Source organism: Heterodontus francisci, chromosome 10, assembly GCF_036365525.1.
Source record: "Heterodontus francisci isolate sHetFra1 chromosome 10, sHetFra1.hap1, whole genome shotgun sequence".
Classification (NCBI taxonomy): domain Eukaryota; kingdom Metazoa; phylum Chordata; class Chondrichthyes; order Heterodontiformes; family Heterodontidae; genus Heterodontus; species Heterodontus francisci.
In genome coordinates this window covers 16,900,814-16,919,582 of record NC_090380.1, presented here as the reverse complement: position 1 = coordinate 16,919,582, position 18,769 = coordinate 16,900,814, and the positions used below count along the sequence as shown (strand labels likewise).

The following is an 18,769-nucleotide window of genomic DNA, read 5'->3' as shown; positions in this document are numbered from 1 at the left end:
GCACAGTACTCCATAGTGTGGTCAACTGTTCTTAGCAAAATGTAGCAATGTGATGAAATTGTACAACTTTGTCATGTTAATGCAATTATTAGTTGTGAAAGGAGGTGCAACTGCTGGCTGTTCTAACCAACACAGTCACATGCTTGATACTTGCGTGCCTAACAGGTTGGCTGATAATACAATTCTGGACGAGAAGCCGTAAGCAAGGAAGTAATTTTTACTGTCCCCTGGCAGCGGTATCCCTATTGTGCATGTTACTTTGAAGCAGAAGTTAACAGTTCTGCAATTGGTTTCCTGCCAATCTAGAGACTGCAGAGATAATCATTGCTGGGTCAGGAATGTGCTAGTGCCCACAGATGCAGGTGTGGGTAGTCTGGCTCTAATGCCTGCTGATCTCCTTGGCACATCCTTTTCTTATCTTGTACTAATCAGCCATGAAATATCGTATTGGGACTGTTTCAGAAAAAACCTCCATTGTTGACTTATCAGTCACCCTGGAACTCTGCCTTGCACTCGCCGTTCTCTCAACTCCCATGGAAGCTTATATTGTAAGAGCTCCTGTTTTCAGCCCTTCCTGTTCTATCGTAGTCTTTGAAATGTGTTGATTACAGCCAGTTTTCTAATGAATCAACAGACAATATTCAGCTATTTAAGGTTCCACATCAACCTTGCCTTCTGTTCTAAAAAAAAAATTAAACTCATTAAAAAAGTATTGACAAAAATGTCAAAAAAGCTAACCAAAATGGCACTGAAAATCTGGTCATTAAAGGTATCAAAGAAAATGCCTGGGCTCCCTTGGAATTACATCACACATGGAGCCTCCCTTAGGCTCAATCCAGATGGGCAAAAGGTGTATCCAATATAATTCTGTCCCAAGTGGACATGCCATGCATGCAAGTGAATTATGCCATGCTTCAGTTAAATGTATTCTAATATTTAAATGAGCCTCCTGCATTGAAAGGTCAGCAGTCAATCACGCATAGGACATGGAAATAGAGTTGGTCTGATGGATCATTGGTCTCCGACTGCCTGTTGTATCACGGCCATACTATATTCTTTACCTGTCTAAGAATATATCAGTCTTTTCCTGAGCTACACAATGTTTATGCCAGGACTTGTCAAGCTGTTTTCACAGTTTCAGTCTCTTTGGGTTGACTGCAGGTACACATGGTGAAGCATAAAAGTAAATAAAAGTAAGGTGGGAGGAGGCTTGCGTGGTAACACTGGCATAGATCTGTTGGGCTGAATGGTCAGTTTCTGTGCTGTAAAATTCTATGTAATTCTATGCAAAAGTAAATGTATTCTGCTATGTCAAAAGAATGAAACTGTATGTCATGCAAACTGATACACCTACATATTTATCTCCAAGGTTCGAACAGGGCTATCCCCTGTAGTCTTTTACCAATAATTGGAATAATTACCCAATAGATAAACTGTGAAATTAACGTAGCTAAATTCAGGATTCTCTCTTGATTTGGTGAGTAACAACAGTGTGGTACTGAGCCATGCAGATGAGGGAACTCACAGGTTTAATGAGCTTTGTAAAACTCTTTCAGTAAGAATGGCATACCAGAGCACTTGACAGTCAGTTAATTACTTTTGAAGGAAAGCACTGACATGTGGCAGCCAGTTTTCACACAGCAAAGTCCCACAAACAGAAAACGAGATAAATGACCAGCGCTTTTTAGTGGTTAGCTGAGGGAGAACAATTCTTCGACTAGTGCTGTGGGATCTTTCACATTCTCCTCAATAAGCAGGCAGGGCCTTGGATTAACATCTCATCTGAAAGATTCCACCTCCGACAGTACAGTATTCCCTCAGCTCCACGCTGAAGTGTGAGCATGGATGATATGTTCACGTTGGGACTTGAGCCCACAATCTTCTGACTCAGGTGACAGTGCTACCACTGAGCCACAGATTGATCCTGTAGCTCCTGCTCTGTTTTAATTGATAGCAGTTAGGGCAGCAGTGAGAATGCTACAATTAGCTAGTGTCCCTGGGCGAGACAGAGGAACAAAAAAATAATCAACCAAGGTTTCCATTTGTGGAGGAAATAGAAAAAAAGTCAAATGATGTGGGTATTCAATTTTCTCTTCCTTTACTTGCAAGAAAGCAAATCATTTTAATTTCATTGGTATTTTTATATGAAGGCATGAATGTCTGGGTGGCAAGTATCTTTAATTAACAGCACCTTATGCTTAAAGCTGGCATTTCAACATGGATTTTACAAAAGAAAAATAGAAAAACACACTCTTTTTGGGTAGAAAAATTAGTTAAGAAAATGAAGTGCAGTAATTTAATTTCTCTAGTATTGCATCTGTGCAGGAAATGAAACAATGCATTAAGGGCCCTTTTGGTTAGTTTACATTCAATATTGTTCAATCATTTCAGGAATTCAGAGAAGGAATGACCAGAGACACATTCTGTATGCACAAATGCATACGTTTATTAGTTTAATAATTAGTTTATAAAGCAGGGCCAATTTCCAGTATTTATTTAGACGATATTACCCAGGGTGGACTGTTGACAGGGTTAATGGACACACAACACATTTGCAGGAAATTCTGCTCTCTGCTATTGTAGCAGAGGTGTTAACCCACTTAAAATGAATGGATCAACACATATGTTGCAACAGACTAAGGAATGTAAGTATTTGTTCCCTATTGTTGCCAAATGGTTTCTGAGCTAATGTGTAGAGATTACACAAACTACAATTAAGATCTGCTTTGATCTGTGTAAAGCACATTCTAACTGCTAAATGTAAGGATTTTTACTGGGGCAATGTGCATGTTGCACCACAGGTTAGCTGCAATCTTAGGTCTGAATTTATCTGTACCAAAAAATGTTGGTTTATTATATCAGCCTGCAATGGAAATGTCATTGACCTGATAAAACAAATGTGCCAGCTTTTTCTGAAGAAAAATGGCATCTGAAAAGACACACCCTGTTATTAACTTAATAATTGTCCACATGAAAGTTAAGTCTAGTAATTAACAACACAAGTATTGTTTTAATGTGACAATTGTTTCTGACCCAGAAAGTGGACAATTTTAAGTGTGCAGAGTCTCATTTCATCAGTTTGCAAAGTGTTCTACAAGATTCTAAAAATGTCAAATTTTAGATTAAAATTTTTAATTTTCTTACATTTTCCTGTGACTTTTTTTATATCTCTCAATCCAATATTTCTTTCCCTCTCCATTTCTCTTTCTGTAACTGGTTTGACATTGAATTCATTTTCCTTCGCAGTCTTTTCCTATTTATTTCCTAATCTTTTCATCTCATTGGTTAAGGAGATTGACACTTTGGCCTGTTCACCAAGGTTCTAGATGCCCTGTTGCTCTCACTGCGTTATCAGCTCGCAACTTTGTGTGCAACAAATTTTAAAAACTAAATGCACATGAAGTTTAACTAACTGGGCATGCAATGAGATGGCATGTTCCAGCAAAATCTGGGTCATTTTACAGAGGGGGCAAATGTCCTCACAGCGTCTTGCACTGCACTGCCATACAGGGGTTTCCTGCAGTGCAGCAAAACAAGCTCCGAGAAAATTTGCCTCCAAATAGTCTCTCTTTGATACTGCTCAAGTGGTATTTGTTGAAATGCGTTAATGGCTTGAGCAATGGTTAAGTACTGTGATTGGTGTTATTTAAGCACCAGTTACAACCCGTTTTGGTTTACTGCAGCAGGTTTAGACAATGCACAGCAGTTCTGTAGCTCAGCATGCATCCTAGTAAGCACTCTACTAAAAGTTTTTTCTTGACAGTGACTGGGGAAAAATGGAACTTCAATCTATTATTTTTTCAGCAGTAGCAAAGCCAGTTAAAATGGTTCTGATAAAACAGGGGCACAGCTAAGCAAATGTTCTACGTTTGAAAGGTGCACCCAGGCTAGGAACTGGTGAAAAAAAAATCAGTTTAACTTGGGTCAGATCTTTCAGACCTTCTTCATTCCTTTTCCCATCAGACATGCAAAAACAGTCATAACCATTTTTGGTTTTACTTCCACTAGATCCTCTGGAAGGGCATAGACTCGAGTTCCAATTTTTCTTGCCATTGAAATGGCGTACCTGGATAAAAGCAACAAAATAAAATGTATTGGGTGAGGCACAAATTTTTAATAAAATCAACTTCATAGTTCCAGTCATATGAGTAAACAGGCTATTTAACGACACTATCTTAAATATTGCTGGCAGATTTGCAACAGTTCTTGTGGATGGTAGCTTGGAAAAGCTACAGAAACTTGACAAGCAGTGCTGAATAAAAAGACAAGTTGTGTTGTTATAGGAACAAATTACCGATGGTACAGTATATTGTAAGGTATCAGAATAAATATATTTATTAAATTTGAGGGACAAGTAGTGCAAATGAAGAAATTGTAGACTTCTGACTATTTTGTTTATTTGCTTCCTCACTTCCTGCTTTTGGTTATGATCAGGCATCAAACAACAACTTGCATTTAAATAACACCTTTAATGTCATACAATGACCCAAGGTATTTCATGGGAATGTAATCAGACTAAAACTGACACCGAGCCACATAGAGAGATATTAGGAATAAAAACAAAAAGTGATGGAAATACTCAGCAGGTCTGGCAGCATCTGTGGAGAGAGAAGCAGAGTTATCATTTCAGGTCCGTCAAACTTTGCTTCTCTCTCCACAGATGCTGCCAGACCTGCTGAGTATTTCTATCACTTTTTGTTTTTATTTCAGATTTCCAGCATCTGCAGTATTTTGCTTTTATTTTATTAGAGAGCTATTAGGACGGTTGACAAAAAGTTTGGTCAAAGAGGCAGGTTTTAAGAAGCCACTTAAAGGAGAGAGAGTTGGAGAGATGGACAGGTTTGCAGGGGAATTCTGGGGTTTCCAGCTGAGGCAGCTGAACACATGTCTTCTAAAGGTGTGGTGAAGGAATTGGGGGTGCTTAAGAGGCCAGCTCTTTTGAGATATTCAGGATCAACACACCACATGTTTCAAAGAAGTTTAAGTGCAACTGATTCCACTTCTTACAACTTCTGTGATAAATTAAAGGGAAAGCAAATAATGTAAATAGATTTGGAGGTTGTGTTTGCGGAGAGAAAAGAGATATAGCAAGAAGGCAACAAGGTGGGATAGAGATCGTTCGAAAAGGGAATGCTTGCTGGGTCTAATGATCCTCAAAATAATATGCTTACATATACAGTTTCTCCAGTGCTAAAATGTATTAACTTCAGTTGAATTTTGTGCAAGCTACAGTCAAAGCCATTAATTTAAGAACATAGGAACAGCAGTAGGCTATTCAGCTACTCAAAAACTGTTCTGCCATTCAGTTAGATCGTAGCTGATCTGTCCCTCAACATTAGCTGTGTTACTGATACCCAGTTCTCCAGGCTCTGTATAACGAAAGTGTCACTTCCTTATTTTTGAATTCTAGCGCTTACTTCATCTGTTTATGCCCATTTGTAACTTCCTTCTCCGATCCACACAACTTACTAAGCCTGCTGAGTGTCATCTGCAAACTTGAGTGAAGGAATGGAGAGTATATCCAAGTAATATACATGGGTGAAGAAACTGAGGCCCCAGTACAGATACCTGTGGAACACCACTTGCCACATCCTACCAATTTGATGATGGCCATGCCATCTGTATAATCACTCATGGTCCTAAAAGTGGTGCCAGTGTTGAGGAATCTGAAACCCTCCCGACTACATCAGCTTCCTGCTACATGTTGACACCCGTAATTTTGCTCTCCCTGCCTGCTCCAGTACATGGCATTGGAAGTACTCCAAATAGGTCTAGACTATAGTCAGTTTGGATACCATGTGCAGTGAAGCTCTGCACTATTCAACACGACTGCAAATTGAGGGATGACCAACTTCATTTGCTGCCTCAGAAAGGGTTACTTTTACAGCTGGCTAAAAATATATAATAAAGAGAAGTTTGAAACTAACCTCAAGCAGCACAACTTACACTTATCTACCACATCTAACATAGTAAAATGTCACAAGGCACTTCACAAGAGTGATATCAATAAAAAAACATTTTGGAATGATCAAAATCTTGATCAAATGGTAGGTTTTAGGAGAAAGTGTTGGAGAGGTTTAGCGAGGAAATTCCAGAACTTAGAGCCTTGACAGCTGAAAACATGGCCACCAATGGTGGACTGATTAAAATCAGGGTGATTTTATGACTGGAGGGCTGTTTCCAGTGGCGTTCCGCAGGTCTCTGTACTGGGTCCCCTGCTTTTAGTGGCATATATTAACAATTTGGACGTAAATGTAGGGGGCATGATCAAGAGGTTTGCAGATGACACAAAGAATGGCCGTCTGGTAGATAGCGAGGAGGATAGCTATAAGGTGCAGGAAGATATTGATGGTCTGGTCAGATGGGCAGAAAAGTGGCAAATGGAATTCAACCCAGAGAAGTGTGAGGTGATGCATTTGAGGAGGTCAAACAAGGCAAAGGAATACATGATTAATGGGAAAATACTGAGAAATGTAGAGGAAGTGAGGGACCTTGGAGTGAATGTCCACAGATCTCTGAAGGTAGCAGCCCAAAGGCATATGGAATCTTTTCCTTTATTAGCTGAGGTATAGAATATAAGAGCAGGGAGGTTATGCTGGAACTGTATAACTCATTGGTTAGGCCATAACTTGAGTATTGTGTGCAGTTCAGGTCACCTCATTACAGAAAGGATGTAATTGCACTAGAGAGGGTAGAGAGGAGATTTATGAGGGTGTTGCCAGGACTGGAAAAATGCAGCTATGAGGAAAAATTCGATAGGCTGGGGTTGTTCTCCTTGGAACAGAGAAGGCGGAGGGGAAATCTGATTGAAATCTACAAAATATTGAGCAGCCTGGATAGAGTGGAGGTGAAGGGTCTATTCACCTTAGCAGAGAGGTCACTGACTAGGGGCATAGATTAAAATGATTGGTAGAAAAATGAGAGAGGTGATGAGGAAAACCTTTTTCACCCAGAGGGTGGTGGGGGTCTGGAACTCACTGCCTGAAAGGGTAGTTGAGGCAGAGACCCTCAACTCATTCAAAAAGAGTCTGGATATGCACCTCAAGTGCTGTAATCTGTAGGGCTATGGACCAAATGCTGGAAGATGGGATTAGAATAGGTGGATCATTTTTCGGCTGGCACAGACACGATGGGCCAAGTGGCCTCTTTCTGTCCCTTAAACTTTCTATGATTCTATGCGCAGGAAGCAGAATTGGAGGAGTGCAGAGACCTCGAAGGCTTGTAGGGCTGGAGAAAGCTGCACAATAGGGAGGGGCAAGGCCATAGAGGAATTTGAAAACAAAGATAAGGATTTTAAAATTGAGATGTTGTTCGGCAGGGAGCCAGTGAAGATCAGCAAGCACAGGGGTAATGGGTGAATGAGATTTGGAACACTTTAAGGTACAGATTGCAGAGTTTTGGATGAGCAGTCTAAAGTGAGGTCCAATTTCACTTACAGTTATATCCTGGAGCTCCACCTGATTAACCAATATGTGTAAGAAACAGAAATATATTCCTGCATTATCCAATGATACTAGTATTACATAGAATTTACAGAGCAGAAATAGACTATTCAACCCAACAGGCATTTATGCGCTACATCAGCCAGAGTCTGTTTCATAGAACATAAAACATAAAACATAGAACAGTACAGCACAGTATAGGCCCTTCGGCCCACGATGTTGTGCCGAACCTTTAACCTACTCTAAGATCAAACTAACTACCTACCCTTCATTCTACTATCATCCATGTACCTATCCAAGAGTCGCTTAAATGCCCCTAACGTATCTGCTTCTACCACCACTGCTGGCAGCGCATTCCACGCACCCACCACTCTCTGTGTAAAGAACCTACCTCTGACATCTCCCCGAAACCTTCCTCCAATCACCTTAAAATTATGCCCCCTGGTGATAGCCCTTTCCGCCCTGGGAAAAAGTCTCTGACTATCCACTCTATCTATGCCTCTCATCATCTTGTACCCCTCTATCAAGTCACCTCTCATCCTTCTTCGCTCCAATGAGAAAAGCCCTAGCTCCCTCAATCTTTCTTCGTAGGACATGCCCTCTAGTCCAGGCAGCATCCTGGTAAATCTCCTCTGCACCCTCTCTAAAGCTTCCACATCCTTCCTATAATGAGGCGACCAGAACTGAACACAATATTCCAAGTGTGGTCGAACCAGGGCCTTATAGAGCTGCGGCATAACCTCGCGGCTCTTAAACTCAATCCCCCTGTTAATGAAAGCCAACACACCATACGCCTTCTTAACAACCCTATCAACTTGGGTGGCAACTTTGAGCGATCTACGGACATGGACCCCAAGATCCCTCTGTTCCTTCACACTACCAAGAATCCTGTCTTTAAGCCTGCATTCCACATTCAAATTCGACCTTCCAAATTGAATCACTTCACACTTTTCCAGGTTGAACTCCATCTGTCACTTCTCAGCCCAGCTCTGCATCCTGTCAATGTCCCGTTGCAACCTACAACAGCCTTCCACACTATCCACAACTCCAGCAACCTTCCTGTCATCGGCAAACTTGCTAACCCAGCCTTCCACTTCCTCATCCAAGTCATTTATAAAAATCACAAAGAGCAGAGGTCCCAGAACAGATCCTTGTGGAACACCACTGGTCACCGAGCTCCATGCTGAATACTTTCCATCTACTACCACCCTCTGACTTCTATGGGCTAGCCAATTTTGTATCCAGAAAGCCAACTTTCCATGAATCCCATGCCTCCTTACTTTCTGAATGAGCCGACCATGGAGAACCTTATCAAACGCCTTGCTAAAATCCATATACACCAGATCCACTGCTCTTCCTTCATCAATGTGCTTTGTCACATCTTCAAAGAATTCAATAAGGCTTGTGAGGCATGACCTGCCCCTCACAAAGCCATGCTGACTGTCTCTAAAACTAGAGGGCATAGATTTAAGGTGAGAGGGAGGAGGCTTAAAGGGGATCAAAGGGGTAAATTTTTCACACAAAGAATAGTGGGTATCTGGAATGAGCTGCCTGAGGTGGTGGTGGAGGCAGGAACAGTAGCGACATTTAAGAGGCATCTGGACAGGTACCTGAATGAGAAAGGCATAGAGGGATATGGAATTAATGCAGGCAGGTGGGATTAGTATAGATAGACAATATGGTTGGCATGGACGCGGTGGGCCGAAGGGCCTGCTTCTATGCTGTATGACTCTATGACCTCACCCTAACATACCCTTCTATTCCTTTCTCCCTCATGTGCTTATGTAGCTTCATCTTAAATGATACTGATAGCATATAGATGCTACTCACTTGGCATTTTGGAGTTTCTCTTCATCGGTCAGGTCTCCAGTCTTCACAAGGTCATACCTGATTGATGCAGGCTGAATGGCATCGATCAGATCCAGTACTGGTATACTTGTGCTAATTTCTTTGTCCTGTATATTGATTAACATATTGAATGACATAGATCATAAAAGCTCTGTACATACTATACACTTTTACAGGACTGGTGGTCTTGCACAGGGAATCAGTAACAATCCCAGACACAGGGACTCCACTATCTCCGACAGACATAGCTGGCATCAAAGCCTACAGCTAGGAATGACACTGACACACAGAAGGGGTTCAGGCACTTCAGATCTGGGCTGCACACTCTCTGCCACATGCAAGTGCATGTGGGATGTCAGCTTCAAATGGTACCCAGATATCTCTCAAACTCTTTCCTTACAAGAAATTACTGCAAACCTTTGTTTCACTCAATCTGATTACTAGACCTGCGTGTTCAGGGGCAAGGGAACAAAATGAAACAAAGGCCGTATATGGTGACACCACTAGGCCAGAATGGAGGTGATTGGATAATTCCCCTTCAATTACACCTGGAAAACGCACTGCTATAAGTGAATGGGGTTGATTTTGAGCACATAATGTGTGTCAAGTAACTGTCCTTCACGCACTGCATTTTGCTGGAGAAATAATCCTACTTTAATCAGGAGACTCTGCTATGAGCTCTTTAAATAGATTCTGCTGTAGTGCATAGTGTTTGTTTAAATTGACTGTTTGCTGAGTAAATAAACTCTCTTTTCTGTAAATCCCACCCTACCTCTAACTTATTGGCTGACACAGTGGTGTCAATACTCATGCTGTTAAACAAAACACTGAGTAAATCAGCATGGAAGCTAGCTGTGAAAGTAAAGCTGACTTGTGTAAGAGTGAGGAAAGTCAGTGCGTTTATTGTATGAGTGTTTGAAGGGCAATTAGGAGACTTAAGTAGGTACTGTGGGTACATTTCAGTATACACAAATGTATATTATATATGACAAATTTGTTTATTTAGTATGTTTCTCATTCATCAATAATTTATTGCATTATCATTTGTGAGCAGAGGGTGAGAGGAATACTATTCCTTTAGGTACTTAGCTTTAAATAAAAAAATTCGATCATTGAGCAATGTCAAGGGAGATCCATGAGTATAATATTAGGGAGGTGGATTACCTTAAAGCTTGTAATAGAGGAACATTTTCCTGATTCGGATAATTTCTGATTCACCCATTTTATAATGATATCATCATTGACCTTTTCTCCATCACCAATCTCCTCCAGCATATTCAATGTGTACCTAGGGGCAAAGAAAATAGTATTACTTTGATCTGGAAATACTAAGCACGTCAGGCAGCATCTGTGGAGAGAGAAGCAGAGTTAACATTTCAGGTCTGTGACCTTTCATCAGAATTGGCAAAGGTTAGAAAAGTACTAGGTTTTAATAAAGTGAAGAGAATAAAAGGGAAGGTGTGTGATAGGGCAGAGGGCAGGAGATATTAAATAACAAAGCTGTCATGAGACAAAGGCAAAGAGAGTGTTAATAGTTGTGGTGAAAGACAAAGTATTAGTCCAGAGAGAGTGTTAATGGCAGAATAATGAGCAGCTCTAGCCACAAGCACATGAAAAACAGGCACATGGTTAAAAAACAAAATAAAATTTTTAAAAAAACATAAAAAAAGGTCAGTCATGCTCTGAAATTGCTGAACTCAATCTTGAGAACAGAAGGCTGTAGTGTGCCTAATCAGAAAATGAGGTGCTGTTCCTTGAGCTTGTGTTGCTGTTCACTGGAACACTGCAGCAGGCCAAGGACAACAATGTTGGCATGACAGCAGGGTGGTGGCGGGGGGGCGGGGGGTGGGGGGGGGGGGGGGGGGGGTGGTGTGTGTGTTGAAATGACAAGCAACCGGAAGCTTGGGGTCATGCTTTTGGACTGAGCAGAGGTGCTCTGCAAAGTGGTCACCCAATCTACATTTGGTCTCCCCAATGTAGAAACGACCACAATCTGAGCAGCGAATGCTGTATACGGAATTGAAAGAAGTACAAGTAAATTGCTGCTTCATCTGGAAGGAGTGCTGGGGGCCTTGGATGGTGAGGAGAGAGGAGATAAAAGGGCAGGTATTACACCTCCTGCGATTGCATGAGAAGGTGCTGTGGGAAGAGGATGAGGTGTCAGGGGTGATGGAGGAGTAGACTAGAGGAAAACCATGGTATCACTAAGGAAACAAATGTATGCTGTGATGAAGGGCTGTGGGGTCTTTTTGGACAGAGAAGTTAAGATGGGTTGAATGGCCTTTGGCATCCAGAAAAATCTCGTAACCAAAGTACAAAGGTACGATGTAAAGACCATATTTCAACAATCCTCCTTCATGGGGATTTGCTGACCATAATTCTTTTTTAAAAATTCTTTCATAAGATGTAAGCATCACTAGTAAAGCCAGCATTTATTGCCCATCTCTAATTGCCCTTGGGAAGGTGGTGGTGAGCTGCCTTCTTGAACCGCTGCAGACCTTGGGGTGTAGGTACACCCACAGTGCTGTCAGGAAGGGAGTATTGGAATTTTCACCCAGTGACAGTGAAGGAACAGCGATATAGGTCCAAATCAGGATGATGAGTGATGCGGAGAGGAACTGTTACCATGCATTTGCTGCCCTTGTCCTTCTAGGTGGTAGAGGTTGGGGGTTTGGAAGGTGCTGTCGAAGGAGGCTTGGCGAGTTGCTGCAGTGCATCTTGTAGATGGTATACACTCCTGCCACTGTGTGCTAGTGGTGGAGGGAGTAGAGTAAGGTGATAGATGGGGTGCTGATCAAGTGGGCTGTTTTGTCCTGGATGGTGTTGAGCTTCTTGAGTGTTGTTGGAGCTGCACTCTTAATTTGTGCCTAGTAGAACAGGCTTTTGGGAGTCAGGAGATGAGTTACCGCAGAACTCCCAGCCTCTGATCTGCTCTTGTAGCCATAGTATTTATATGGCTGGTCCAGTTCAGTTTCTGGTCAATGGCAACCACCAGGATGTTGAGAGTGGGAAATTCAACAATGGTAATGCCATTGAATGTCAAAGGGCAATGGTTAGATTCTCTCTTGTGGGAGATGTTCACTGCCTGGCACTTAAGTGGCAAGTAACATTCGCACCACCCATCAGCTCAAGCCTGAATGTTGTCCAGGTCTTACTGCATGTAGACATGGATTGCGTCCGTATATGAGGAGTTGTGAATGGTGCTAAACACTGTGCAATCATCAGTGAACATCCCTACTTCTGGCCTTATGATGGAGGGAAGGTCATTGATGAAGCAGCTGAAGATGGTTGGGCCTAGGACACTACCCTGAGGAACTCCTGCAGCAATATTCTGTGACTTAGGTGTTTGGCCTCCAACAAGCACCTTTGTACTAGGTATGACTCCAACCAGTGGAGTTTTCTCCTCCTGATTCCCACTGGCTTCAATTTTGCTAGGGCTCCTTGATGTCACACTCAGTCAAATGTTGCCTTGATGTCAAGGGCAGTCATTCTCACCTCACCTCTTGAATTCAGCTCTTTTGTGCATGTATGGACCAAGGCTGTAATGAGGTCTGGAGCCAAGTGGCCCTGACGGAACCCAAACTGAACGTCACTGAGCAGGTTATTGCTGTTTAAGTGCCGCATGATGGCACTGTCAACAACACCTTCCATCACTTTGCTGATGATCAAGAGTAGACTGATGAGGCGGTAGTTGGCTGGATAGAACTTATCCGGCTTTTTGTGGACAGGACATACCTGGGCAGTTCTCCACATTGTTGGGTAGATGCCAGCATTGTAGTTGTACCGGAACAGCTTGGCTATGGGCGCGGCAAGTTCCGGAGCACAAGTCTACTGCCGGGATGTTCTCAAAGTCCATTGCCGTTGCTGTAACCAAGCCTTTGCCCGTTTCTTGATATCGGCTGAAGACTGGCATCTGTGATGCTGGGGACCTCAGCTGGAGGCTGAGATGAGTCATCCACTTGACACTTCTGGCTGAAGATGGTTTCAAATGCTTCAGCCTTGTCTTTTGCACTGATGCGCTGGACTCCCCGATCATTGAGGATGGGGATGTTTGTGCAGCCTTCTCCTCCTGTTAGTTGTTTAATTGTCCACCACCATTCACTGGATGTGGCAGGACTGCAGAGCTTTGATCTGATCCGTTGCTTGTGGGAATGCTTAGCTCTGTCTATTGCATGCTGCTTCTCTTGTTCAGCCTGCATGTAGTCCTGTGCTGTAGCTTCACCGGGTTGGCACCTCATTTTTAGATATACCTGGTGCTGCTCCTGGCATGGTCTCCTGCACTCCTCATTGAACCAGGGTTGATCTTCTGACTTGATGGTAATGGTAGAATGAGGGATATGCTGGGCCATGAGGTTACACATTGTGGTTGAAAACAAATCTGCTACTGCTGATGGTCCACTACACCTCAAGGACAAGGATAGGCACCAACGTGTTGCACTAGGGATATTTGACAAAATTATTGAGTCCGCCACGGACAGGAGGGCAATTAATCTGTATATATCCAATCTGATGCCATCAAAACACAGTCCAATTTAAAATACATTTCTCCCTATAAACAAAATAGCTAAGCATACAAATATCAATGGAGAGCAGCACAACTGTATTAGCTAGCGAGCAAGCAAATTAGTATGCAATTCCAATGCAAATTACATTTGCTGCTAGGTTATTTTAAAACACAAGGTTAAAGGCTTGAAGCAGGGGTGCCCAATCTGTTTGTGTGGGGTGGGGAGTGGCACATCACAATTTTTTCTTACATAGGGAGCCAGTGAGACAGATTCAGAAAGATAAAGATATGAAAAATTTATCTTACTAATAATTAAAACAACAAAGGTGCAATTTTGTGAAGAAGCTTTAAATGAGCAGACTAATTTATTGACTCATTTTCTAGTCACTATGTTGGACACTGATTTAGTGAGAGACCTGGCTTTTTTGCTTGCACAAGTAATCAAAGTTTGTCCGCACACTTGGTGTAGTGACGTGGAGTATTCCGGATGGCTGCGTATGCTGACAATGCAACCACTTGGTGGTGCAGACATGCACATGCGCAAATGCAGGCTCTTCAATTGGAATGTCAGTGTCTGTGACATTCAGGCAGCTGCCAGGATAAAAGATGGCACTGCTCAATTTATCGCAGGAAATGCTTATGGCTAGATCGTTCTAGAAAACTAACCTTACATTAAGTTGGACAGAAGCCTAGTAATATGCTACCTTGTAGTTTCTCTCTAGCACCCCCCCTCTCTCTCTGGCCCTCCCCACCCCCACTCTCGCTTTCCCCTCCCCCCCCACTCGCGCTTTGGCCCTTCCCCTCTCTCTCTCTCTCTCCCTGCCCCCCCTTCTCTCTCTCTAGCCCCCTCTCTCACTCTCTCTGGCCCCTCTCTCACTATCTCTCTCTGCCCCCCCCCACCCCCATCTCCCTCACTCTCTCCCTCTCTGGCACCCCCCTCTCTCTATCTGGACCCCCTCTCTCTCTCCCGCTCTGCCCTCCTCCCTCTCTCTCTCGCTCTACCCTCCTCCCTCTCTCTCTCTCTCTCGCTCTGCCCTCCTCCCTCTCTCTCTCTCTCGCTCTGCCCTCCTCCCTCTCTCTCTTGCTCTGCCCTCCTTCCCATCCCCCTCCCTCTCTCTCTCCCTCTCTCTCTCTCTGATAGTTGCTGTGAGCGGGGACTCTCAGGTTTGTGATTGGTCCGTTTTTAAAAAGTTGCAGCTGATGTGTTTAGAGCGGGGACAAGCGCTTCCAATTTGGACAAGTTTTGGATTTTCTGGCGGGCTTTTTGAAAAAAATCAGAACCCATCCGAAAACCCCCGACTCGTCCGAATTGGATGTGTTGTTCCCGCTCTAAACACGTCAGCTTTGAAACTGACAGCTGTGATTTTTTTTACAAATGGACTCGTTGAAAGAAGAGGTCAATGGGAAATTTCTCGTCCCTCAAATTACCAGCCACAGACAGCAAAAGGTGTTACTACGGACAGTGATGTCCGCGTACGGACACGTTGCTGACCCCTGCTCATGGATGCCCAGTTTTGAGCTGCTAGGTTTGTTTTGAATCTATTCCATTTAGAACGGTGGCAGTGCCGCACAAAGTGATGAATGGTATAAAAACAAGAAATGCTGGAAATACTCAGCGGGTCTGGCAGCATCTGTGGAGAGAGAAGCAGAGTTAACATTTCAGGTCAGTGACCCTTCTTCGGAACTGACCTGAAACGTTAACTCTGCTTCCCTCTCCACAGATGCTGCCAGACCCGCTGAGTATTTCCAGCATTTCTTGTTTTTATTTCAGATTTCCAGCATCCGCAGTATTTTGCTTTTATTATGATGAATGGTATCCTCAGTGTGAAATCGGGTCTTCACCTTCACAAGAATTATGCGGTGGTTGCTCCTACCAATACAGTCATGGACAGATGTATCTGCGACAGGTAGATTGGCGAGGGCAAGGTTAAGCACGTTTTTCCCTCTTGCTGGTTTCCTTGCCATGTGCCGCAGACCCAGTCTGGCAGCTATGTCCTTCAGGACTTGGCCAGCTCAGTCAGTAGTGGTACTACCGAGCCACTCCGCCAACTATGTCCACAAGTGCTGCTTTTATTCAAGAGTAGTGAGCTTGCAGTAAGAAATTTTAGCTAATCAACAAAGCTTTGTGAATGGGTGATAAATAATACGTTTTTACCCAATGGTTGGATTGGAAAGTCTTAAAACATGCATTCCATTTAATGGCATTTCTGTGTGATAAAAATTGTAAAAGTAGAACTGATTGTAACCTTAAGCTAAGAATAGTTTTGTATATAGATATATATATATTTAAAAAAACAGACTTACAATGTTATACTTTGAATGTATTGTCTGATACCAGGTCATATTACCCAGTAAATTATGAAAAGTAGGATATAAGGCACTGGCCTAGATCTTCCACTGTCAGGACGCCTTTATTGTGGCATAAGACGGGCGCTTGGTAGTGGAAAATGAGCTGGAGTTCCATCTTGCCAGATCTTTGTGCCCCAAAGTAATCTCTGGGGGTGGGGTGGTTGGTGGGGGCGGAGAAACAAGACCATCAGCATTGGAAACAAACAGCACACTGCCAGCTCAGGTTGTCTAAAACCCCCAATAGTAATTTGAGTCGAACTCATCAGTTAGACCTCATTTTGGTGCCATCATTGTATTGCCTTTTTGAATCTTACAAGTTAAAATATACTCACCTCCTCATTAACTGCCACAGCAAGGCTAAAGTTAGCATGTGTTTGCCTTCATTCAGATCTTGACCTGCAATCCCAACGAGCGAAAACTTGGCTTTTTTCTTTCCCAGATCAACTGCATAGTTACAGTTTTCCAGCTGTTGGGTAATAAAAGCTACATGTTAATTCTCTGGTTTGATTCATGATCAATAAATGCAGTCCTTTTTTTAAAAAAAAGTTATTTGGTTTTAACCAAAAATGAACCAAATGCCTGTTGGCTCTAGTGATAGAGCTTCAATTCCAGTCTTATCTGTCATTAGTGCTCACTTCAATTCAATGAACAAATCTCACCAGCCTTTTGGAATACTTATGTTTAAGTCATAATTAAGCAGAATAAAAGCTATTCAAGAACAGAAAGACTGATTCACAGCCTTGAACGCAATCACAGAGATCCCTCCTTTAAGATGTTTTCAGTTGAGCTACAGCATTCTGTACTGTACAGTTCCGAGATGCAGGTCCGCATCCATCAATTTCTGCAGTGGGATTTCCTGATTTGGCTGTGGGGAGGCGCTGAGGGGATGCTGCTGGGCGGGGAGGTGCTGAGGGGGTGCTGCTGGGCGGGGAGGTGCTGAGAGGATGCTGCTGGGCGGGGAGGTGCTGAGGGGGTGCTGCTGGGCGGGGAGGCGCTGAGGGGGTGCTGCTGGGCGGGGAGGCGCTGAGGGGGTGCTGCTGGGCGGGGAGGCGCTGAGGGGGTGCTGCTGGGCGGGGAAGGGGGGGGGGTGCAGAACGGGTAGAAGTTGCTCACCAGTCTCGCGCACCCAACGTTGGCCATCTTGACAGATGGTAGATGGAGAGGCCTCTAACCTGTTCTCTTGGGCACATCATGCTGGAAGGCACCACAAATGGAGCTCCATTTAACTATAGAGCAGGCAGTGCTGGAGCCCCATTCCAATATCGGGCTGGATTTTGTGGTCCCAATAGCAGCGAATGCTGTGATGCCCGCTGCTATTGATGGTCATAATGGCACCACAACTTCCACCGTGCGCACAGTTGTGCAGAAAACCAGAAGTTGTGGTGCTCCATAGAGGAGCCTCCCTGATGGTCCTGCTGAGCCTCTCTGTAAAGCAGGGACCCGTACTTCAAAAACGTGGGCTGATTGCCCACAAGTCACACTGATTTTCACTTTTTTTTTTAAACAGCTGATATTAGCAGGCGTAGAGGCGGCTCGGGAGTGGATACACCACTTAGCATCTGTTAACACAATTAAATTATATGCAAAGCTATCAGTGGAAGGGATGACGACTGTGTACTGCGGACTTAAAAAAGGACATTGACACAAAAATAAACAGAGCACTTGTGTTCTTTCACCGTGGTGGAAGATCTCCAACAATTTGCTAAAATAAAAACAGCTGTATCCCTGTAGAAGGATGATGCCAACATATTTGGTGTTAGGAGATAGAGCTCACAATAAATTACTCCAAAATAGAGATGGATGATAACACGACCTTGATTTATACTACACAAAATATTCACCTCAGTGATCATCAGCTAGTTTAATTTTAATCAGCTACCCGTGATTTTGTCAGTTTCATAGAAATTCCACTCACAGCTGAAGGGAGGCAGAGGCCTTCTATGCAATTTTAGTAAAGTGCCTAGCTCTTTGTGAAATGAGTGCAGATTGTAGAAACATAAACACAGCTACTCGAAAGATGATATCGTGCATCATTACATGAATACGGCTTTGATGAAATGCTACTGTAGAAATCTTTAACGAGAAGTGGATGGGGTAAATATGTAATCTCAATGTTGGCTCAGCAAAAGGTACTGAAATAAACTTATTTTTTTACACCTATTAAATCATGTTGGTTTTAAGGGTGAATTTTCATCATGATTGCCAAATTATTTGCATGAAATAAGAACTTTAAAACCATAGGCAAATAAAGTATTGAGATTCAGTGTATGAGTCATACCTCAGTAGAGGTCAGATAAAAATGAAATAGTTCTGAAAGAATACTGTACTTTAAAGTACGCATGAGTTTTTAAATCTCAGGTGTTAAAGAATTATAATTCAATGGAAATTGCATTCATCCTAAGACAGGAGAATGGATTTCTCAGAAACCATTTTACACTTTCAGTCAGGAAAAAGGGATTATTGGTTAGCATTCCACTGGAGATATCAGAATGGAAATGTCATGCTTGGTTTAACAAATAACTATGAAGAATACAAAGAACTATGCATAACATATGAAGAGTTTGCATTATGCTAGTCTGAATGGTTACTTGATTCACTTTTATTGGAGAACAAGACAGTGGCGCAG

At 42.9% G+C, this 18,769-nt stretch overlaps 1 protein-coding gene across 1 annotated transcript in view; it reads right to left on the bottom strand.

The window, feature by feature from the left end:
• Nucleotides 1-1,510: 1,510 nt before the first annotated feature.
• LOC137374314 (plastin-2-like) overlaps nucleotides 1,511-18,769 on the bottom strand; it is a 72,601-nt gene continuing 55,342 nt past the window's right edge. The window contains exons 13-16 of the mRNA XM_068040170.1: nucleotides 16,476-16,609; nucleotides 10,455-10,578; nucleotides 9,273-9,397; nucleotides 1,511-4,066 (exon numbers count right to left, since the gene is read on the bottom strand). Coding sequence (XP_067896271.1) covers nucleotides 3,934-4,066; nucleotides 9,273-9,397; nucleotides 10,455-10,578; nucleotides 16,476-16,609 — 516 coding nt within the window. The 3' untranslated portion in view covers nucleotides 1,511-3,933. The remainder of the gene's footprint in view (nucleotides 4,067-9,272; nucleotides 9,398-10,454; nucleotides 10,579-16,475; nucleotides 16,610-18,769) is intronic.